The sequence below is a fragment of the Nanorana parkeri genome, unplaced genomic scaffold (genome assembly GCF_000935625.1).
Source record: "Nanorana parkeri isolate BGI_ZX_2015 unplaced genomic scaffold, ASM93562v1 scaffold576, whole genome shotgun sequence".
Taxonomy (NCBI): domain Eukaryota; kingdom Metazoa; phylum Chordata; class Amphibia; order Anura; family Dicroglossidae; genus Nanorana; species Nanorana parkeri.
Window position 1 is genome coordinate 21,464 of NW_017306844.1, and position 22,960 is coordinate 44,423.

The 22,960-nt window shown below is 45.2% G+C and overlaps 1 protein-coding gene across 2 annotated transcripts in view; it reads right to left on the reverse strand.

Annotated features, from left to right (window-relative positions):
• The window catches only part of AEBP2 (AE binding protein 2), a 29,396-nt gene that overhangs the window by 2,609 nt on the left and 3,827 nt on the right, over positions 1 to 22,960 (reverse strand). The window contains exons 2-8 of one of the 2 annotated variants that reach the window (XM_018562418.1): positions 10,218 to 10,425; positions 8,427 to 8,534; positions 8,096 to 8,279; positions 3,280 to 3,404; positions 1,607 to 1,674; positions 295 to 408; positions 142 to 208 (exon numbers count right to left, since the gene is read on the reverse strand). In XM_018562418.1, the coding sequence (XP_018417920.1) occupies positions 154 to 208; positions 295 to 408; positions 1,607 to 1,674; positions 3,280 to 3,404; positions 8,096 to 8,279; positions 8,427 to 8,534; positions 10,218 to 10,425 (862 nt within the window). In that variant the 3' untranslated portion in view covers positions 142 to 153. The remainder of the gene's footprint in view (positions 1 to 141; positions 209 to 294; positions 409 to 1,606; positions 1,675 to 3,279; positions 3,405 to 8,095; positions 8,280 to 8,426; positions 8,535 to 10,217; positions 10,426 to 22,960) is intronic. The other variant, XM_018562419.1, reaches the window with a different exon arrangement.

Below are 22,960 nucleotides of genomic sequence, written 5' to 3' on the forward strand. Positions count from 1 at the left end.
TTACCCCAGCAGGAGGGTATCACCCATCAAATCAGGTAAGTGAACCAGGAACAAACAGCTGCTCCTGATTTACTACCGAGGGGGACGACGACACACCTGAAATATCACATTTTATTTATGGTAAAAAGATGGAGTACAAACCAGGAAGGGATCCTAGGAGCAGTGATCATTCAGCGATCCATTGTGTGCAATCCTGTTACTGGGATTTCTGTACATCAAAGACAAAGAGAGTCAAACAACACAAAGCAAGAGCAAACATTTCCAGTGTGAGCAGGCATGTGCACTGGGACCGACCTGTAGATGTTGGGGTCCAGGAGCACGGCCGTGTCTCTCGGGAGTTTGGATAAATGGACAAGCTTGGTCTTCAACTGGTGCCGTTCCGTTTCATTCACCCAGACGTCCGGGAGGCTGCGAGCGAGAGACAAGTCAAACATACCGCACAATCCAACACAATCTATACGTAGACGGTAATGAAGAGGATATGAAAATGTCCGAATATAAAATCGTCTATCAATGCATTTTGGGTAACATGCAAATTTACGGTCTCACTCCCGACACCCGATGAAATAGAAATTATGGTTTTACATGCAGCTCCATTCTTCCAGGTGGATTTGACCTAAAGCGCCCCCTTGTGGCAGGGTCATGAATTAGGACCCGTCTCTCCAGGGATATTAAACTAACGAGGGACCCCAATAAGGGGGGTGGGGGGGAGGGGTTGAGTTCAATAAAGCCTTAACAGCACTTTTCTGGCAGTATGGACCTTTCAAAAGGTCCTGCACCAAAATCAAAAAAGCCCTGTTGCCAATTTTGGTAGCTTTACCAACACTTCCAACAGATTCACACTAAGTAGCGTCATCAATGAAAGTGAAATGAGGTCATTGAAATCGCCAGTTTAGTGCTCAGCACAGGACAGTGATAGAGGTGCGCGGAGGGCAGATCAGTGTCAGTGACTCACATGTCTTCTGGAGTCCAGTGCAGCAACAACTTCACCTTCCCGGAATCTTCTTTCCTCTTTGCAATCACCTGAGAGAAGAATCATTCACCCAGACGTCCGGGAGGCTGCGAGCGAGAGACAAGTCAAACATACCGCACAATCCAACACAATCTATACGTAGACGGTAATGAAGAGGATATGAAAATGTCCGAATATAAAATCGTCTATCAATGCATTTTGGGTAACATGCAAATTTACGGTCTCACTCCCGACACCCGATGAAATAGAAATTATGGTTTTACATGCAGCTCCATTCTTCCAGGTGGATTTGACCTAAAGCGCCCCCTTGTGGCAGGGTCATGAATTAGGACCCGTCTCTCCAGGGATATTAAACTAACGAGGGACCCCAATAAGGGGGGTGGGGGGGAGGGGTTGAGTTCAATAAAGCCTTAACAGCACTTTTCTGGCAGTATGGACCTTTCAAAAGGTCCTGCACCAAAATCAAAAAAGCCCTGTTGCCAATTTTGGTAGCTTTACCAACACTTCCAACAGATTCACACTAAGTAGCGTCATCAATGAAAGTGAAATGAGGTCATTGAAATCGCCAGTTTAGTGCTCAGCACAGGACAGTGATAGAGGTGCGCGGAGGGCAGATCAGTGTCAGTGACTCACATGTCTTCTGGAGTCCAGTGCAGCAACAACTTCACCTTCCCGGAATCTTCTTTCCTCTTTGCAATCACCTGAGAGAAGAAAAAAAAAAAAGTCACATTCGGATCAGACGAGACCATTAGAAGTATCCAGAACAATGCGGCACTTCATATAAAGTATCTGGGGGCCCTTCACTAAGACACAGTCACTCTGCCCTGAATGACGGGACCTCCAACATTCACAACTGCAGATCTGAGATTTGGCTTGTGTTTGGTGGAACGCGTCACTTCCACATCACTCGAGTTTGGGGGTTTGTTTTTTGTGCTGTAGAATTAGGGGCCATACACAGCCCAAAATCAAATCAGACTGCACAGGCATAGCAGAGTACTGACAAGCCGTGAGATGTCACTGAATGTGCATCGCAGCCGTACACCTCCAGGGGGCGAGGAGGATATCAGTTTACGCTAAGGAACTGTTACAGGTTGACCAGAGGGGAATCTATAGGGGCATGACTACATACATTTTCCCCCTTCCCCCTGCTATTGGCTATGACACCCATCTACTGACAACTGTAAATCAGCAGCAGGGGAGACCTGATGGGGAACTCCGTTCTCTGAAATCCCCATCAGGCTTCGCCCAGTGTTAGCGTCACTGGTCAAGGACACCGTCGGCTTCCTTAAGACTGCTGACGTCTTCTGTCAGAGACACGGACATTGGGCAGAGCCTGATGAAGAATTCAGAGAACCGAGTACCCCATCAGGTCCGTTCTGCTGAGGATTGACAGCAGACAGAGTGTGGGCATACACTTTCCACCTTCCCCTCTACCTGGCAGCTTCATCTGTGACAATCCGAGTCATTGATCTTATCATCAATATGACTAAACCAAGCACAGATAGCAGGAACGCTGTCAGCAAAGTCAGGACACTACTAGGGAGCACCTCTGTGGATGTTATAGCTGAAGTAGCAGCAACAATAATAACCATAATGATATCAGTTGTCCTATACACTGGGAATTGTGACTTGGGCTTTCTGGGTCATTTCAGTCTAACAGAAGCTCAGAATAAATCTACATTGCGATGACAGCTAAGCAATTGCTTCTTACTGCGCAGAGAAGGGTCTGTGACCAGAGACGATCCCTAGGTCTAACCTCTATACAGGTAAATTCACAGTATAGATTTCCTTAACAGACTCCCTAATGGGCCCCCCTCCTACCCCAGGCCCCATAGAAGCTGTGTGGGCTGCTATGGCTCCCATCACTGAAGAACGGATGTCATTCTTCTACACCACTTTGGCAAGTTTTATCATTTGGTTTGTAGCAATTGACAACCTTCCCCTTATTTTTGGGATGTTGTGTCTGTATTAGTGATATTGTGGTCAGGCGTTGTTTTCTTCTGTCTGAAGTGCACACCAAACACAGCCAATTCCGATTTCTTTTAGTATGGAGGACAGTTCTGAGGCTGCGTTTGACCTGCTTTGTGTTTGTTCAGACACAGCCGGTCCTACTGAGATGTGTATGCACTACAGCCGAAGCACGTCAAGCTCGACCCTTTTCTGAGATGTGTTCGAGAAGGATTGTGTTCAAATGCAAAAGCCAGCATTTGACAACGACACCCCTCTGTCTACACACGCTGAACAGTCTATGGGGACGGTAGTGTAACATAAACCAAAAGCAGAATGGAACTGCCAGTCTCACTCACCGTGCTATGAAAGACCGCGCTGTTCCCTTTCCCTAAGGATTCGATCTGGGCCGATAGGTTAAAGCAGATGGCACGATGGCGAATGGCGTCCAGTGTCTGAGCATCGAAGAAGTCGTGTGGCCTGGCTGCAATGTGTTTACAAAACAAGTTAGATTCCGCTAACGGGGCACTGCAGAGAGATGAGAGATGATTATGGCTCTTAATACCTCTTTCTCTAGAAGATGTCAGCGATCTCTGGCAGGAAGCAGCTCTTCCTATGAAGATCGTATTTTTAGACAATGTACACTTAATTGATGTTCTAGAAATTCACAATCTACAGGTGAGATTCTGAGTTTAATGGGTACACTATATAACGAAGAACAGCACCAAGCATTCAATCTCCACCTCCCCTGCAAAGATCATATCATCATCATCACCCCCCCTGCCAAGATCATTACATCATACCCTACAAGAGCGCAGACATAACTTTTCTGGTGATCAGCTTTCCAGTCACTTGTAAAGGAGATACATCTGAATGGTGTTAGGAAAGACAGCTTGCCTTTATTAGAAGCCCCCCAATGCTGCAATTTCAGGTCATTAACAAAGTTTGCGTGCCAAATTGTTCACCAAACATCCATCAGAAACCAGTTTCATTTAGAGAGCTGGCCTGCGGCTGACCACTAAGAGGAGCTAAATGTCATCACTTTCTGTACCATGAAACAAAATCCATCAGCAATCTCATGTTGGTGAAACCGAGGCATCACAGACAAATGGCCCACCTTTCAGAATGTATACAGTATATATGCTGTCTACCAAGCATTGATTCCTGCAGCATGGATACAGCTCACTAGGGGGTTAGCTTGACATTCAAAACCCAGCAAGATGGAAGAAAATACAGAGTAGTGGGGTATGACTGTCCCCCTCTGTGTTAGGTAAGGTAGGAACTCACTGTTCGCAGAGATGTGGTCTGGTCCAATATGTCCAGGAGATGTCAGCACATTCATCGATTATAGAGTGATTAGGACGGACTGACTGACCACAATGAGACCTCAACATCTGTTTTGTTTTTTTACCAACCAGAACCCCACAGGGGTGACGTGTACATTAAGAATTTGTAAGCCCAGTACACAGTACTCGGGACTGGCTTGGGAAGAGAAGAAGGTACCTATAGAGTTGATACCAGTCAGCCAGTGTGGAGGAGACCCAATCTGGTCTTTCAGGTAGGGTGCAAGGGCTGCCCAGAAAACCCACCCACAGACCACCAGCCCCCTCCCCAATCAAGGAACATGCAGTGACCTGACAAATTGTTCTGTACATAACCCTGACATAGATAGAAGGCCGATAGAACTAAGAAGACAAGTTATAAAGATTACATATGAATTGGCTGCAGCGGAAAGTCAAATGTAGACATCTGACCTTTACCCTCAATCACCCAGCAAAGGGCGGAGCTGCAATACCTAATAGAGACATTTGGGGGATTTATTTGTGATATAGAACTGAGGAACAAATGTTGATTTCTTCAAAATGTAAAAGAATCTAAGGGAATAAAATAACAGTTTTCATTTTTATACATTCATCCAAAGCAGGTCATATCCTAACGTTCTAAAGACAAGGGAAATCTTTCAGTAAAAGGGAAGTTTTACTGAAAAACAAAACACTATGATGAAGTGCTTTCCTCGTCATAAAGTGATCTTATACATACTGAATCCCTGCAATGATAACCCCCGGTGTGCAGAGAAAAAGTACGGACCTAACGAGATTCACCTACTATTCACTGATGAACCCACAATAGTGTGTACTGCAGGAAGGACTGCAATTGCACACAGGTATCTTTGTATCCACGGCATTATAAACACAGGATAAAAAGAATAGCTTTTCATTATTTGGAATGCTCGTTCCGGGGTTTCCACATCCGCTTACTGATAAATGGCCTCATCTGCTCCCCCCACCACATTACCCGGACTCATGATCATTATGGAAAGCCAGTGTGTGAATAGTCACTGAATCCAAAAAAATGATATCCTATATTCCCAACACCACCGAGGAAAGAATTCCAGGAAGTGATCGTCAGTCTAGGATAGGTGGTGCGACAATACTGAGTTATTAGATTTTGTTTGCATCGCCTTATTACAATTATAAGCTGAACTCCTAATATCACACAGCGGTCAGCATAACACACAACCAGGACAACTATGCAGATTAGAGAATCTGGTTTGGCAATGGAGAAAGCGGTGTGATCTACCTTTCATCTGCCCAGGAGCTGCAGAATAAAGAGATCCCAGAACAATTCATGAAGGACCAGAGAGAAGATCTGTAGCATCTAACAGAGGTCAGACTCCTGCTACATCTCTTCTGCTGTACCCCCCCCAATTCACACACTCACACTCAGTAATCACAGATCCTTCCCATCACAATCTAAAAACGCTCAGGTCATTTAGATGCTGCAATTTCAGGTCATTAACAAAGTTTGCGTGCCAAATTGTTCACCAAACATCCATCAGAAACCAGTTTCATTTAGAGAGCTGGCCTGCGGCTGACCACTAAGAGGAGCTAAATGTCATCACTTTCTGTACCATGAAACAAAATCCATCAGCAATCTCATGTTGGTGAAACCGAGGCATCACAGACAAATGGCCCACCTTTCAGAATGTATACAGTATATATGATGTCTACCAAGCATTGATTCCTGCAGCATGGATACAGCTCACTAGGGGGTTAGCTTGACATTCAAAACCCAGCAAGATGGAAGAAAATACAGAGTAGTGGGGTATGACTGTCCCCCTCTGTGTTAGGTAAGGTAGGAACTCACTGTTCGCAGAGATGTGGTCTGGTCCAATATGTCCAGGAGATGTCAGCACATTCATCGATTATAGAGTGATTAGGACGGACTGACTGACCACAATGAGACCTCAACATCTGTTTTGTTTTTTTACCAACCAGAACCCCACAGGGGTGACGTGTACATTAAGAATTTGTAAGCCCAGTACACAGTACTCGGGACTGGCTTGGGAAGAGAAGAAGGTACCTATAGAGTTGATACCAGTCAGCCAGTGTGGAGGAGACCCAATCTGGTCTTTCAGGTAGGGTGCAAGGGCTGCCCAGAAAACCCACCCACAGACCACCAGCCCCCTCCCCAATCAAGGAACATGCAGTGACCTGACAAATTGTTCTGTACATAACCCTGACATAGATAGAAGGCCGATAGAACTAAGAAGACAAGTTATAAAGATTACATATGAATTGGCTGCAGCGGAAAGTCAAATGTAGACATCTGACCTTTACCCTCAATCACCCAGCAAAGGGCGGAGCTGCAATACCTAATAGAGACATTTGGGGGATTTATTTGTGATATAGAACTGAGGAACAAATGTTGATTTCTTCAAAATGTAAAAGAATCTAAGGGAATAAAATAACAGTTTTCATTTTTATACATTCATCCAAAGCAGGTCATATCCTAACGTTCTAAAGACAAGGGAAATCTTTCAGTAAAAGGGAAGTTTTACTGAAAAACAAAACACTATGATGAAGTGCTTTCCTCGTCATAAAGTGATCTTATACATACTGAATCCCTGCAATGATAACCCCCGGTGTGCAGAGAAAAAGTACGGACCTAACGAGATTCACCTACTATTCACTGATGAACCCACAATAGTGTGTACTGCAGGAAGGACTGCAATTGCACACAGGTATCTTTGTATCCACGGCATTATAAACACAGGATAAAAAGAATAGCTTTTCATTATTTGGAATGCTCGTTCCGGGGTTTCCACATCCGCTTACTGATAAATGGCCTCATCTGCTCCCCCCACCACATTACCCGGACTCATGATCATTATGGAAAGCCAGTGTGTGAATAGTCACTGAATCCAAAAAAATGATATCCTATATTCCCAACACCACCGAGGAAAGAATTCCAGGAAGTGATCGTCAGTCTAGGATAGGTGGTGCGACAATACTGAGTTATTAGATTTTGTTTGCATCGCCTTATTACAATTATAAGCTGAACTCCTAATATCACACAGCGGTCAGCATAACACACAACCAGGACAACTATGCAGATTAGAGAATCTGGTTTGGCAATGGAGAAAGCGGTGTGATCTACCTTTCATCTGCCCAGGAGCTGCAGAATAAAGAGATCCCAGAACAATTCATGAAGGACCAGAGAGAAGATCTGTAGCATCTAACAGAGGTCAGACTCCTGCTACATCTCTTCTGCTGTATAGAGGAGACCAGAAGGACCAGAGAGAAGATCTGTAGCATCTAACAGAGGTCAGACTCCTGCTACATCTCTTCTGCTGTATAGAGGAGACCAGAAGGACCAGAGAGGATCTGTAGATTCTAACAGAGGTCAGACTGATGCTACATCCCTTCTGTTGTATAGAGGAGACCAGAAGGACAAGAGAGGATCTGTAGATTCTAACAGAGGTCAGACTCCTGCTACATCTCTTCTGCTGTATAGAGGAGACCAGAAGGACAAGAGAGGATCTGTAGATTCTAACAGAGGTCAGACTCCTGCTACATCTCTTCTGCTTTATAGAGGAGACTAGAAGGACCAGAGAGGAGGTGTAGCCCCTAACAGTGGTCAAGCTACTACACCTTCTCTGCTCTATAGAGGGGACCAGAAAGAACAGAGAAGATCTGTAGCCTCCAACAATGGTCTGAGGGGACAAGACCAGAGAGGTTCTGTAGCCTCTAAACCTCCTCTGCTCTATAGAGGAGACCAGAAGAAGCACAGAGGATCTGTAGCCTCTAACAATGGTCAGGCCACTACACCTCCTCTGCTTTATAAAAGGAGACCAGCTCGATCTCCTATGTATACTCTGCACCACATACTTACGTAGTATGCGTTTCTGTCTATTCTTCTGTTTACGACGCTTATTCAATGCAGCTTTGGAAGGCGAATCCTCTTTGGACTTGTGGCTGGACATTTTTGAAGAGTTCTGCTGACTGAAATGAGTGGGCACGTGGCGGGCGAGACCTCCTTGTGACGCAAAGCTGGCATTACATCCTCCGACGACGCACTGGAAAGACACATTTCAAGCAAACTTGTGGATGGATAAATGAACAGCACAATGGAGATAACAGCACAGACCTCCCATTCTACAAATCACGCCAGCGTTACTTCCCATAGTGCTCAGCACGCGAGAAGACACCTAGCGCCATCTTACCTTGAAGGGTTTATCTCCACTGTGCGTTAACATGTGTCGCTGCAACCAGCTCTGACTAGTGGAGGGCGTGTTGTACACCTTACACCCCTTCCAGAAGCAGACAAACACCTGCAATACAAGCAGAGGAAAGAGAGGTCACGGGCAAAATATGAATGAGCAAATCAATGCAATCTTAAAGCAAATGTCAAGGCAGAAAAATGACACAGTAACGTATGTAGTACATCTCTTCAGTACACGCACACTTCCCCATGTTTTATCCCTTCAGTAATGCAGCAAGTACAGAAAAATACCAGTTGGTCTGCCTGAAATCCAGCGAACTCCTAATTTCATGCTCGGGTTGACAACAGTGTTTTTTGTGGACTGAAACCCCAAGCGGTAGCACCACTCACCCCACCCCTCTCCAAGTGCATACACTAATTTCCTTCCCAGGAAATAATGCTGCTGCCTTGACTTCCAAGAGCCTGCCTAAAAAAAGGACTCTTGGAAGATGTAGTTCTGGGGGCATGCTTACATCAATGCAACTGACCTCCCAGCAGCGGCCCTAATCTAAGCCTGATGTGATCACAAGGCATACAAGGAACAGGAACAAGGTCAAATATGGATATATTGCTGGGACATGATCTGGGGCGGTTGGGGGCACATTTAGGTCATAACTAGACTTTAAATATGAACGTTCAATACATTCAGGGTTATCTTTTTATTTTATTTTATTGCAGCCTAATGTTATACAAATGAGATCTTCCAGTAGGGTAAAAAGTAGGGATGCACCGATACCGTTTTTTCGGTATCGAGTAGCGATATTTTTTTCCGGTACTCGCTGATACCGAAAGTCCCATTAAAGAAGCCAGGCGGCATGTAATGAATTGCCACCCGGCCTCCCGATTAGCAGGGAAGCTGTCCCCATGCTTCTTGTCACTAGGTAACGAGAAAGCATGGAGCTGGCTAACCAGCCAATCAGGAAACCAGGCGCCGTGTAATGAAGCGGCACCCGGCTTGCTGATTGGCCGGGAAGCCGGCTACATGCTCCCTCGTCATAAGGTGATGAGGGAGCATGAAGCCGGCTTCCAGGCCAATCAGAAAGCTGTGACGAGGGAGCATGGAGCCGGCATTCTGGCCAGTCAGGAAGCCAGGCGACGTGTAATGACTCATTGCCCGGCCAAGAAGCTGGCTAATCAGAATGCCGGGGAACGAGTCATTACCCGGAACCCAGCTTCCTGATTGGCAGGAAGCCGGCTCCATGCTCCCTCTTCACCAGGTGATGGGGGGTGTGTGTGTGTGTGTGTGTAATGACTCGCTGTTCAGCCTTCTGATTGGCCAGCTTCCCGACCAATCAAGAAGCCGGGCAACGAGTAATTAAAAGCTGCTCGGCTTCCTGACTGGCCGGGAAACCGGCTCCATGCTCCCTCGTCACGGCAAGTCTATGACTCGCCGCCTAGTTTCCTGATACCGGAAGATCAGGCATCAGAGCATTTGGGCGAGTACTCGGTATCGGTTCATCGCTAACTTCAAGGCATCCTGCCAACTTTCTACATAAAAGGATGGCTGGAAAAATCATGTGCAACTAGATGGTGGTCTAAAGCCCAACTCCAACCACATTGGTTTGTAGATATGGATAGGGTGGGGGTCACCATTTCGGTCGGTGACCAAATCGGAGAGATTTCCTGTCACTTCCTGTCCTGACAGAGAAGACATTTACCCAAAGGGAGAGATAAAAACCTGACAGAGGCTAGAACCCTTCTCCATGCTAACCAAAAACCCAACAAAAAGGCTCGATGAATAAAGAAAGATTACCCCTCCGCGCTGGCCGTCCACGTGAAGAGAGCGGATGTGCTCGGCGAGGTCCGGGCTGGAGGAGAAGCAGGTCTGGCAATGGTCCCAGCAGCAGTTGTAGGAAATGATTTTGCTGGACGAGTTGGATGATCCTAGACTAGTTATCATGGACGGGGTGGAACGTCCACTTGAGATTGTGCTGTCCACATCCATCAGGGTGCTGCTTATACTGGAAATTCAAACACAAGCCCATTACTGCCAGTCATCTCACACCTCCGACGAGCCACAGTCCTTACACAGCTAGAACCTCAACACCATCCCACCAGAGAACAGTTACACATTACCAGCCAGCAAACCGTAGAACCAATCCATTACTAGCCAACAGAGCCTAGAACCAGTCCATTACTAGCCAACAGAGCTTACAACCAGTACACTACTAGCCAACAGAGCTTAGAACCAACACATCACTAGCCAACAGAGCATAGAACCAACACATTACTAGCCAACAGAGCATAGAACCAACACATTACTAGCCAACAGAGCATAGAACCAACACATTACTAGCCAACAGAGCATAGAACCAACACACTGCTAGTCAGCAGAGCTTAGAACCAACACATTACTAGCCAACAGAGCTTAGAACCAACACACTGCTAGTCAGCAGAGCTTAGAACCAACACACTGCTAGTCAGCAGAGCTTAGAACCAATACATTACAGGGGTGTGGAAACTTTAAACAAAACTACTTGTCCAAGGACTAAAGCGGGGGCCTGATCTACTTGTCCTGATACAAAAAAAGAATTTTTTTGACCCATAACCGGATTTAGCAATACCAAGAAGAGCTTCTCGTTGGTCAGTGCCGTCAGATGACTGCGCTGACCAACGAGTGCTTAAATTTTGAGAGCGAAATTCAGATTGCAATGGCACAGGTACCCATACTGGCGGATGGGAAGGACCGTTCCCTGGAAGGTAAGTATAGAGGGGGGCATGGTGTCTGGACCAGATTTGTGCGGGTAATTCCATTTTCCAAATTACTTGGGAAAGTGAATTTACCGTTTGGGCCGGGTGCAGACTTGGGCTAGGCCGTGTACGGTTGCCTCGCGGCCTCATTGATTTCAATGGGGTTACATCCGCGTGGTAATCTCAGAATGTTTTCAATTGCGATTATGTGCATTTGCACGGGCGTTACTGCGGCGGGAAACTGCGCAATCTGCCTTGTGCAACTGGGGTGCTGTTAGACAATAATGGCACTGCCAGTGTGATCGGCGGTGGAGTGAGATTCTGTGACCGCCCGGCCATCCACACGGTTTTGTGCACGATTGCCGTGTGGTAACGGATCGCCCACTCCACTCACACAATGCCCCATGCATGCGCTTATTCGCATGCAGATGATAGGGATTGGTTTTACATTTTTAAGATTTTATTTACCTTTTTTTTTGCTTTGTAATATTTTTTTCATTCTTTTTTTTTTACTTTATCGCCTTTTTTCTTCTATTTTTATGTATTTACATTTTTAAGTGTTATATATTTTATTTTTTACTTGACTTTATTGCTATCAAAAAAGGGTAACAAGCCCTTGTGTTATAGCTTTTGGAGGTGACAGGTACTCTTTATTGACCCTGTCACCTCCAACACAGGAGTTCTAGCACAGCACTGGCTGCATTCCTGTGTCACTGCACACATGGAGCAGAGTAGAGAACCGTTCTCTGCCTTGCTCCATGCTCTGGAACCTAATTTGCCGTGGTCATCAATCCCCCACAAGAGGGGCGGACCCCGAAGACAACGGCAAAAAGGAAGCCCAGATGCAGAGAGACAGGCAGCCGGGAGCAGTACAGAGATAGAGAGGGGAGGGAGAGGGGAGGGAGAGGAGGGGGGAGGAGAGGAGAAGCGAGATTCAGGCAGGTTACAAGTGATTTTTGGACGTACAAAACAGCTCCCACACTACATTTAGCAGTGCTGCTTGCCTGCAGCCGGGCTAAATGTAGCAAAAAAAAACTACTCGCCCGACGCCCGAAAGTGCCTGCACCGGGCGTCGGGCGATAGGAATTCCACACCCCTGCATTACTAGCCAACAGAGCTTAGAACCAATACATTACTAGCCAACAGAGCTTAGAACCAATACATAACTAGCCAACAGAGCTTAGAACCAATACATTACTAGCCAACAGAGCTTAGAACCAACACATTACTAGCCAACAGAGCTTAGAACCAATACATTACTAGCCAACAGAGCTTACAACCAATACATAACTAGCCAACAGAGCTTAGAACCAATACATTACTAGCCAACAGAGCTTAGAACCAATGCAATACTAGCCAACAGAGCTTAGAACCGACACATTACTAGCCAAGAGCTTAAAACCGACACATTACTAGCCAACAGAGCTTAGAACCGACACATCACTAGCCAACAGAGCTTAGAACCGACACATCACTAGCCAACAGAGCTTAGAACCAACACATCAATAGCCAACAGAGCTTAGAACCAATACATTACAAGCTAGAAGAGCTTACAACTAACACACAGCTAGTCAGCAGAGCTTAGAACCAATACGTTACTAGCCAACAGAGCTTACAACCAACACATCACTAACCAACAGAGCTTAGAACCAACACATCTCTAGCCAACAGAGCTTAGAACCAATACATTACTAGCCAACAGAGCTTGGAACTAACACATTGCTAGCTAGAAGAGCTTAGAACCAAACACATTACTAGTCAACAGAGCTTAGAACCAATACATCACAAGCTAGAAGAGCTTAGAACCAATACATTACTAGCCAACAGAGCTTACAACCAACACATTACAAGCTAGAAGAGCTTACAACTAACACACAGCTAGTCAGCAGAGCTTAGAACCAACACATTACAAGCCAGAAGAGCTTAGAATCAATATGTTACTAGCCAACAGAGCTTAGAACCAATACATTACTAGCCAACAGAGCTTAGAACCAATACATTACTAGCCAACAGAGCTTAGAACCAATACATTACTAGCCAACAGAGCTTAGAACCAATACATTACTAGCCAACAGAGCATAGAACCAACACATCACTAGCCAACAGAGCTTAAAACCAATACATTACTAGCCAACAGAGCTTAGAACCAATACACTGCTCGTCAGCAGAGCTTAGAACCAATATACAGTAATAGCCAGCAGAGCTTAGAGCTAACACACTGCTAGTCAGCAAAGCTTACAACTACGGATGCACCGATACTGATTTTTCGGTATCGAGTACTCCATTCTGTTTGGCTGGCTTCCCAGCCGACCACACAGATCTGACAATATGGTGACATGACCTTAACCCAGCAGGCACCTCATTCCCCTCAAATAGATCCTTAGCAGCAGTCATTAGCGTAGCAGTCCCTCAGCCAAGCTCTCCCGGATCTGTCCACGTCTCCTCTGTGCACAGAGCCCACGTGATCGGCCCTCAGCCTGCAGACTGCCCAGCGATCTCATTCAGAAATCCTGTGCATACGCAGTAGCAGGCTGAGGGCCGACCACTTGGGCTCTGTGCACAGAGGAGACGTGGACAGATCCCAGGGAGCTTGGAGAGCGGTGTCTGCCAGCTGGCCGAGGGACTGGTACGCTAATGACTGCTGCTAACGATCTATGCGAGAGGAATAATTTGTCTGCAGGGTGGGGGTCGTGTCGCCATATTATCAGATTTGTTTGCCCAGCACTGATTGGCTGGGAAGCCGGCTTCCCGGCCAATCAGCATCGAGCCGGCCAAACAGCATCAAGCCAGCTTCCCGTCTCCATGTTCCCTCACAGCACTAGCGGTCAGAGGACATCTCCCTCTGACCGCAAGTTCCAGTATCAGGAAAGGTATCTGAGCATTTGGGCGAGTACTCGTACTCGCCCAAATACTCGGTATCGGCACCAATACTAGTATCGGTGCATCCCTACACACAACCAATACATTACTAGCCAACAGAGCTTGGAACTAACACATTACTAGCTAGAAGAGCTTAGAACTAAACACACTGCAAGTCAGCAAAGCTTAGAACTCGCATATTACTAGTTAGCAGCTTACTTTACCACAGGTGAACAATTCCCAGGAGCCAGGTAGCCAATATTCCTTATAAATTACTGCTGGTTCCTATCCTTTGAGGTTTTCTCTAGTTGCTGACAATGGAGCGGACACCTAAATAAAATCCTTCAGGCTCCTGGATTGGTTAGACTGACTCCTGAATTCCATATTCATTTGTTTACCCCTGCTTTACCAGTTAGCAGAACAAGGAACCAACATATTACTAGCCAGCACAGCTTGAAACCAACATATTACTGGCCAGCGTAGCTTGGAACCAACATATTACTGGCCAGCGTAGCTTGGAACCAACATATTATTAGCCAGCACAGCTTGAAACCAACATATTACTGGCCAGCGTAGCTTGGAACCAACATATTACTGGCCAGCGTAGCTTGGAACCAACATATTACTGGCCAGCGTAGCTTGGAACCAACATATTACTGGCCAGCCTAGCTTGGAACCAACATATTACTGGCCAGCCTAGCTTGGAACCAACATATTACTGGCCAGCCTAGCTTGGAACCAACATATTACTGGCCAGCATAGCTTGGAACCAACATATTACTGGCCAGCCTAGCTTGGAACCAACATATTACTGGCCAGCGTAGCTTGGAACCAACATATTACTGAGCAGCGTAGCTTGGAACCAACATATTACTGAGCAGCGTAGCTTAGAACCAACAAATGACCAGTTAGCAGAGCTTAGAATGAACAGTAGTTTGAACATTTTCAGCTAGAAGAGCTTTGAGCCTACAGTCCATACGGTGATCTCTTAGCACAGCCTAGAACCAACAGCTTTTACAAATTGCTTGCTAGACTAGCTTAGCACTAAATGTGCCAGGGTAATCACTAGCTTAGGTTCAACCCAACCAATGGCACCCAGTCCAAGAACTGTTCTTGATAACAGTACTTAAGAAGCAGCAGAACCATCTCAAGTTAGAATTGTGCAGACCGCCGTTCCCACCTCGCTCCCAGCATACCTATTGCCGATTCTCCTGCTGTTCTTCTTATGCCAATGCTTTGAGCACTTGCATGTTCCAGGCCGACGACAAAATAATACAGGAAACCTGTACTAAGAGAAAACTAGGGAGTTGCCATGGCTGCCGCTGGCTTTATTACCTTTCGAGTCATTGACCATCTAATGAAGGCTTCAGATCCACACACTTCATTCATGATCAGTGGATCAAAGTCCTGAAACCAGAAGATCTGAAGAAAAGCCAGTTTACTAGTACTTTCAGGAGGTGGTCAGCAATGGTAACCCCCTTATTTTGCTCATGACAAGTTTGCGTTAGGATTCACACATTATATGGAGTAAAGAACATTAACGAAAACATGAACTTTGTGTGTTTAGCCCAAACTCCACATCCAAGCTCCAACAGGACATGCTGGAACATTCACCCCTTCACATGCCACCCACTCGTGTCCCTCTTCCTTAGAAGACTTGAAACGTCACTGTGCGGCCTCTTCTGGCTCCTGAACAGCCTCTTCACCCAGTTTCCTGGCCGGTCCCTGATGAAGAGTCCCCTTTACACCCTACAGAATGGGTACCCACCACCCTTCCATGGAACTAAATGGAGAATCTTCTGCCATGGCGGAAAAAACGAAGCCTGGCTGAGAGACCTTCAAGTGAAGAGGCTGTGCCGCGAACAGCAGGCCACACAGCACACACTTCAGAGGAATGGGAACAGGTGTAGGGGCCCATTCACACCTTTCCATGTACTTTAAGACACCCATTTTAAGTCCAAGGCATTAAGGCACGCGTGCACTTTAAATGGGCGATGAACAATCAAACAATACCTGCACCGTCTTTGGCAACGCACATCACAATGCACAGAGTATTCTCATCTGTTCACTATGGGGTGCTATAAGGCAGGTCTATTTTTTCCTTACTGTATATGTGCATTGGGGTGACATAAAAATGAATGGCAATGTACAATAAAACACGGGTTTTATTGTACATTAACACAACACAAAAGTGTGAATGGTTCCCTAAGACTTTAAAGAGGGCGAGTGGGTGGTGGGGGCATTTAAAAGGATAAGTGTACTAAAAATACAGATGTTCCATTAACATCACAAAGGACAGCACAGACAGATATACATTCATGCACATACACACCACCAGGCTCTCAAACTGAACCGGCCTCAAACTGCACCAATGGAAAAACTGCTACTCCGTATAAATGGCCAGTGATCACAAAACGTGATCATGTGACCACACTGAGGAAGCCCAGGTTTTCTGGTTTGGGGCAAAACAACAGAACAGAGGTTAGTAGTCGTTAGCCATAGTCGTACCATGACCCCTGCTCACAAACATCAGATCGGGGGCTTGTATCCTGCCACTGTGCCATTATTTCCAGAAGCAGCTCTGCTGGGGTGGCTTGTTGAGGTCAGGGGTGGTAGGACCAATATAGTGCACACATGTACAGTATAAGGTACTTACCCTAACCACCATTTCTACTTACCAGAGGGCTCTGTAATCATGTTTACCTGCCTTTGCCATTCTACCCCGCTTGTGTTTACCTAATCAAGCCAGCATCGCCATTGACAATGAACGGCTGACTCAGAGTGTGCAGCTCGCTGTTGTCCAGCACGGCCCAGGCGCCTCCTCCTCTTCCCTCGGCTGCAGCACATTCCTTTACTAAACTGTCCCTGCAACACGAAAAGAGAGAGAGGCTGATTCCTTCACTCTCCAAGCCACATGGGAACGCACCCATACCACCATGTCTGTGACAACACTACCGACACCGTGCCCACTACCAGACTACCGCTCCCAGCTGCTTCCAAGAGAGGAGCAGAGCTGGCAATGGTCAGTAGTGAGCAGGGCAGTGCCAATCCCACCCACCATTCCAATATATCAGATATAATCAGGGACTATTTCGGATCCCCAAAATGACAGCTCACTCTGGATACATGATGTAGTGCTGGTTGTGGTAATAGTGGTGGCCAAATACATTTCCTGCAGGTTCTTTAAGGGAAAATTCCCACTCGCGCCTTGTGGTAATGCAAGTTTTATGTGCATGACTACAGCACAGGGCAAGGCGAGCACAACAGTGGCTTTCATTTTGAATGGCACCTCAACACAATAACACAGTAGTGGGCAATGCAGAGTACCCCACCATACATGCCATGGGTTGTGTTGAGCTGGCAGCCCTTTCAGAATGGCTCACCGGTCTGTATCATAGCACAGTACATGAATATAGAGGTAGTGCTCCACCAAAAGCCTCAGCTCCGGTCACATGACCACACACCGGGTCTTCACAGGATTCCCAATTTCACTGGAATAGGTTTTTCAGCTTTTGGTGAAGCAACTTTAAAGCTGGCCAAAGACGGACCAAATTTCAGCCAAACTGCCCAAAATTTGAGTTGTGGGGGACCCCTCTCATGGGGCGCAGTCACTATTCGGCTGATAATTTTTCACCCAGTCGATTTTAGATTAGAATTTTCTTGAGTCGGGTGGGTAAATTATTGGCCAAACAGTGACGGCATCCTACGAGATGAAGTCACTGTTGAGGTATTCGGGCAGCTGTGAATGCTGGCAGCTGCCTGAACACAACAGCAGACAGGGCAGCTTCCCCCATCCATGCCATTAAGCAGGAGGGCCCCATTGGAGGGCTGAATGAGAAGAATCTAGCTGTGTGTCGTGCATTATATTCAACAATCATCATCCTGTGACACTGGTGATCCCCCCTCCGGCAATTGCACAGCATAGGTAAGCCCACCAGGAGAAGTGATTTATACCATAGTGGTTATGGCAGGGCTGGACAAATCTCAGGAGCCAGGTAGCCAATGCTCCCTACAAATTACAGCTGGCACCTAACTTTTGAGGTTCTCTCTAGTTATTGCCAATGGAGTTGGACCCTAAAAAAAATTTCTGCTGGCTCCTGGATTGAGAAGACTGGCTCCAGAATTCCATGTTAATCTGTCTACCCCTGGGTTACTGTATCAGGTCTCCATCACAATCTGAAAAGCCACCACTGCACCATGCACAACCGTGAGGTGTCGCCAACACTGACGTCATGCAATGAGTGTGCTGTTATCATACATAAAGTAAGATTCACAATGACACAAATCTGCAGAATTGGAAGCATGCATGTATCAATATCAATGATCTACTAAATGCAAGAGAAGAAAAAAAAAATACATTTTACACTCTGTCGGTGCATGAAAATTCAGGAGGGAATACACACATATACACAGTCAGGGCCAAAAATATTGGCACCCCTGCAAGTCAGAAAGTGCACCACTGTGCAGAAAATTGTTGCCATTACAGATGTTCTGTAAACAGTAGAATGATGGACTTTACCAAAAAGCTGTAATTTTGTGTCATACCAATACAAAAAAAAGAAATAACCATGAGAATGCCGAAAACTTTGTAATTGCAACAATTTTCTGCGCAAAGTGGTGCATTGTCTTTTTTTTTGGTTTAATATGTTTTTATTTCACTTAAATACAACAGTTTTACATAGTACATATAGAGATATATATCACCCTTCTATCTCTTAATTAGGATAAATTGTACATATCTCTAATTAAAAAAAAACCATCTACTCCATTTCAGACATCCTTTGTTTTACCTTTTGCTACTACACAACTTCAACCAAACCCGCCTCTACTCGTTTCTCACATTCAATCTACCATATCTTCTTCTGGAGGAGAGGGAAGAAGTCGGTGTCTTATACCCCTTGTGTGTTATTTATCAACCCATAAGCCAAAACTCCATCTCTCCTCATCCACATACATACATACATACATACATACATATATATATATATATATCACTCTAATCTTTTATGTGCACTCATTATGTGATCAATAGTAAGATGTCTAAAGACAAAAATACTCCATTTGTATTGTGTTGTTTACCTTAACCATCTTGTCCAGTGGTTCTCAACCTTTCTAGGGCCGGGACCCCTTGGTAACATTTGCCAAGTTGTGGTGACCTCCAACGGTAAAATTTAGGGATGACGCGGCTGCTGCAGCGACATCTGGCGGCGTGGCGGGAGAACTGACACTGCTGCCCTAGGAGAGGGCTGAGGAGGACTCTCACCTTATTATTGTTTATTTTTTTATAATTTTCTTATTTTTTAATAATTTGTTTCTTATTTCTTTTTAATCGCTTTTTTTTTTCATTCTTTTTTTTCTATTTCTTTAATAATTTTTTTATCTATTTTTTTCCACTTAACTTCATTGCTATCACACAGAGGTAACAAGCCCCTGTGTAATAGCAATTGGAGGCGACAGGTTCTCTTTATTGACCCTGTCACCTCCAATACAGGAGTCCTAGCACAGCATTCGACCCCCAGGTTGAGAATCACTGCTCTAGTCTATCCTCCCCCCTCCCTATAATACTTGTGTTCCCATTCTTTCTGTAGGTCTTAAATTTAAAAAAGGATTTCCAAAAGGGTGCCAATATTTTGGGCCATGACTGTGTGTATATATAGATTCGTTTAAATCAGGCTGTTCACATTTTGTTACCCAGATTTATAAAGTGATATAGAATATACACTGATCAGCAATAACATTATGACCACCTGCCTAATATTTTGTAGGTCCCCCTGTTCCTGACCCATTGAGCCACGGACTCCACTAGACCCCTGAAGGTGTGCTGTGGTATCTGGCACCAAGCCGTCAGTGGCAGATCCCTTGAGTCTTGTAAGTGGTGAGGTGAGACCTCCATGGATCAGACTTGTTTTTCCAGCACATCCCACAGATGATCGATTTGATTGAGATCTGGAGAATTTAGAGGCCAAGTCAACACCTTGATCTCGTTGTGTTCCTCAAACCATTCTTGCAGTGTGGTAGGGCGCATTGTCCTGCTGAAAGAGACCACTGCCATCAGAAAATACCATTTCCATGAAAGGGTGTAAAGAGGCTTGCAAAAGTATCCCCCCGGCATTTTTCCTATTTTGTTGCATTACCACCTGGAATTACAATGGATTTTTGGGAGGTTTGTATCATTTGATTTACAGAACCTGCATACCACTTTGAAGATGCAAAATATTTTTTATTGTGATACAAATAAAACAACCCCCCCCCCCCCCCCCCAAAAAAAAAGCCATTAATTTCTATGGCCATGTTCACATCTGCTTGTAGCAAAACGCCCATCGTTGAAGAAAGTACATGAGCTTCTTTTTGGCAGATTGTGCGCTTTTTGGCCCCTTACACTTAGATGGAAATGTTCAAAAACATGGGTTTGCATTTTTGCACATTTTAATGCACATTTTACACGCATTTGTCCATTCACATCAATGTGTTACGGTCTGCTCGCAAAAATGCACAACTTTATGTGGTTTCCACTTATAAAAATGTGCATAAACATGCTACACAAAACGTGCTGAAAACGCACATATTCTATGTCGCTCAGGTGTGAATCAGGGCTTAAATGGCAACCAGTAATTAGAAAATGGCAGCTGAAATCTGGTTGTTGTAAACAGCACTTTTTACATTTTTTCTCTTTGTTTTCATAAATCAGCTTAGTTGCTGATGGGTATGGAAGAGCACACAGAAACCACAAACCCCTGTACTGTAGTGGCCAAATCAAGCAAATCTCAGCTATTGCATGTTGGCTATTTCAGATAGTTTCTACGTTAATAGAAATGAAAACAAAAACCAAGAGAGCGCCTTCTCCCGTGCATTATTATTTATTGTAAATAAATACGAAACAATAAAAACAAAGGTAAGGTGCAGGCAGCGTCTGAACAAAGGTAATACAACTATTTACATCACAGTCAAACGTGTTCAGTTAGTGGAGCCTTGGATGACAGAGCAACCAGCGTGTCTTTGCCGGTCTCATCTCACCCTCCAACAGCCTTGCAGATAGTCATTCTGTGACTCCTTTGTTCAGACACTGCCTGCACCTCACCTTTGTGAGTAGGTTTTTATTGTTTTGTATTTATTTACAATAAATGATAATGCACAGGAATAGGTGCTCTCTTGGTTTTTGTTTACAGATGATGTGATAGTCTCCCTGACTGTCAAGGAGCAGCCTCACTGTGAGGTGTACTACTATTATCATTATTATATATGCTGGATTCCGTGTCAAGATCCTTAGGCGCTGGTCTGATCTGTGTCGTTCGCATTAATAACAACGACTTTGATGTGTAGACATACCTCAGGTGTATTATTATGAGTTTTAAAAGGGAAAGTTAAATGGTTAGTATATTTCTAATTTTGCAGATTATTCATGGTATCATGTCCACATAACAGGGAAGATAATCTATACGGTATATTTAACCATTGAATAATAAGTATATTAAGCTATATTGTCTTGCGGATGTAAATCCTGAACTTGAGCGTGGAAAACTATTCACCCCCAAAGTCAATACTTTGTAGAGACACCTTTTGCAGCAATCAAAGCCGCAAGTCTTTTGGGGTACGTCTCTAGAAGCTTGGCACATCGAGCCGCTGGGATTTTTGTCCATTCTTCAAGGCAAAACTGCTCCAGCTCCTTCAAGTTGGATGGGTTTCTCTGGTGTACAGCAATCTTTGAGTCATGAGATTCTCAATTGGATTGGAGGTCTGAGCTTTGACATAGCCATTCCAAGACATTTATGTTTCCCCGTAAACCAACCACTCGAATGTTGCTTTAGCAATATGCTCAGGGTGACTGTCCTGCTGGAAGGTGAACCTCCGTCCCAGTCTCAAATCTCAGGTAGACAAACAGGTTTCCCTCAAGAATTTCCCTGTATTTAGTGCCATCCATCATTCCTTCAATTCTGATCAGTTTGCCAGTCCCTGCCGATGAAAAACACCCCCACAGCATGATGCTGCCACCACCAGGCCTCACTGTGGGGATGGCGTTTTCCGTTTTTCATACCTTTTTTTAAAAAAAACAAGTTATTCTCTTGATTTCACTTCACCATTTTGGACTATTTTGTGTACGTCCATTACATGTAATTCAAATAAAAATCAATTTTAATTCCAGGTGGTAATGCAACAATATAGGAAAAAATGCCAAGGGGGGTGAAAACTTTTGCAAGGTATTGTACTTGGTCAGCAACAATGTCTAGGTCGGTGATAGATGTCAAAATAACATCCACATGAATGGCAGAACCCGGGGTTTCCCAGCAGAACATTGCCCAAAGCATCACACTTCCTCCGCCGGCTTTTCTTCCCATAGTACATCTCTTCCCCAGGCAAGGGGGACCCACGCAACCGGCCATCCGCATGATGTAAAAGAAAAGGTGATTCATCAGACCAGGCCACCTTCTTCCATTGCTTTGAGGTCCACTTCTAATTCTCACATCCCCATTGCAGGCACTTTTAGCAATGGACACGGGTCAGCATGGGCACCCTGGCCAGTCTGCGGCTTTGAAACTGTGTTCAGACACCTTTATATCATAACCGGCATTAACGTTTGCAGTAATTTGTGCTCCAGTAGCTCTTCTATTGGATCGGAATACATGGGCCAGCGCTCACTCCCCACATGCATCAGTGAGCCTTGGCCACCCATGAACCTGTTGATTAAACGGTTTTCCTTCCTAGGACCACTTTTGGTAGGTCCAGACCACTGCAAACCGGGAACATCCCACAAGAGATGCAGTTTTGGAGTTGCTCTGACCCAGTCGTCTAGTCATCACAATTTGGACCTTGTCAAAGTCACTCAAATCCTCACACTTGTCCATTTATCTGCTTACAACACATCAACTTCAGGGACAAAATATTCACTTGCTGCCTAATATCCCCCCCCCCCCCCCCCCCCCCCCCCACCGCTCCCATCCTCTGATACCC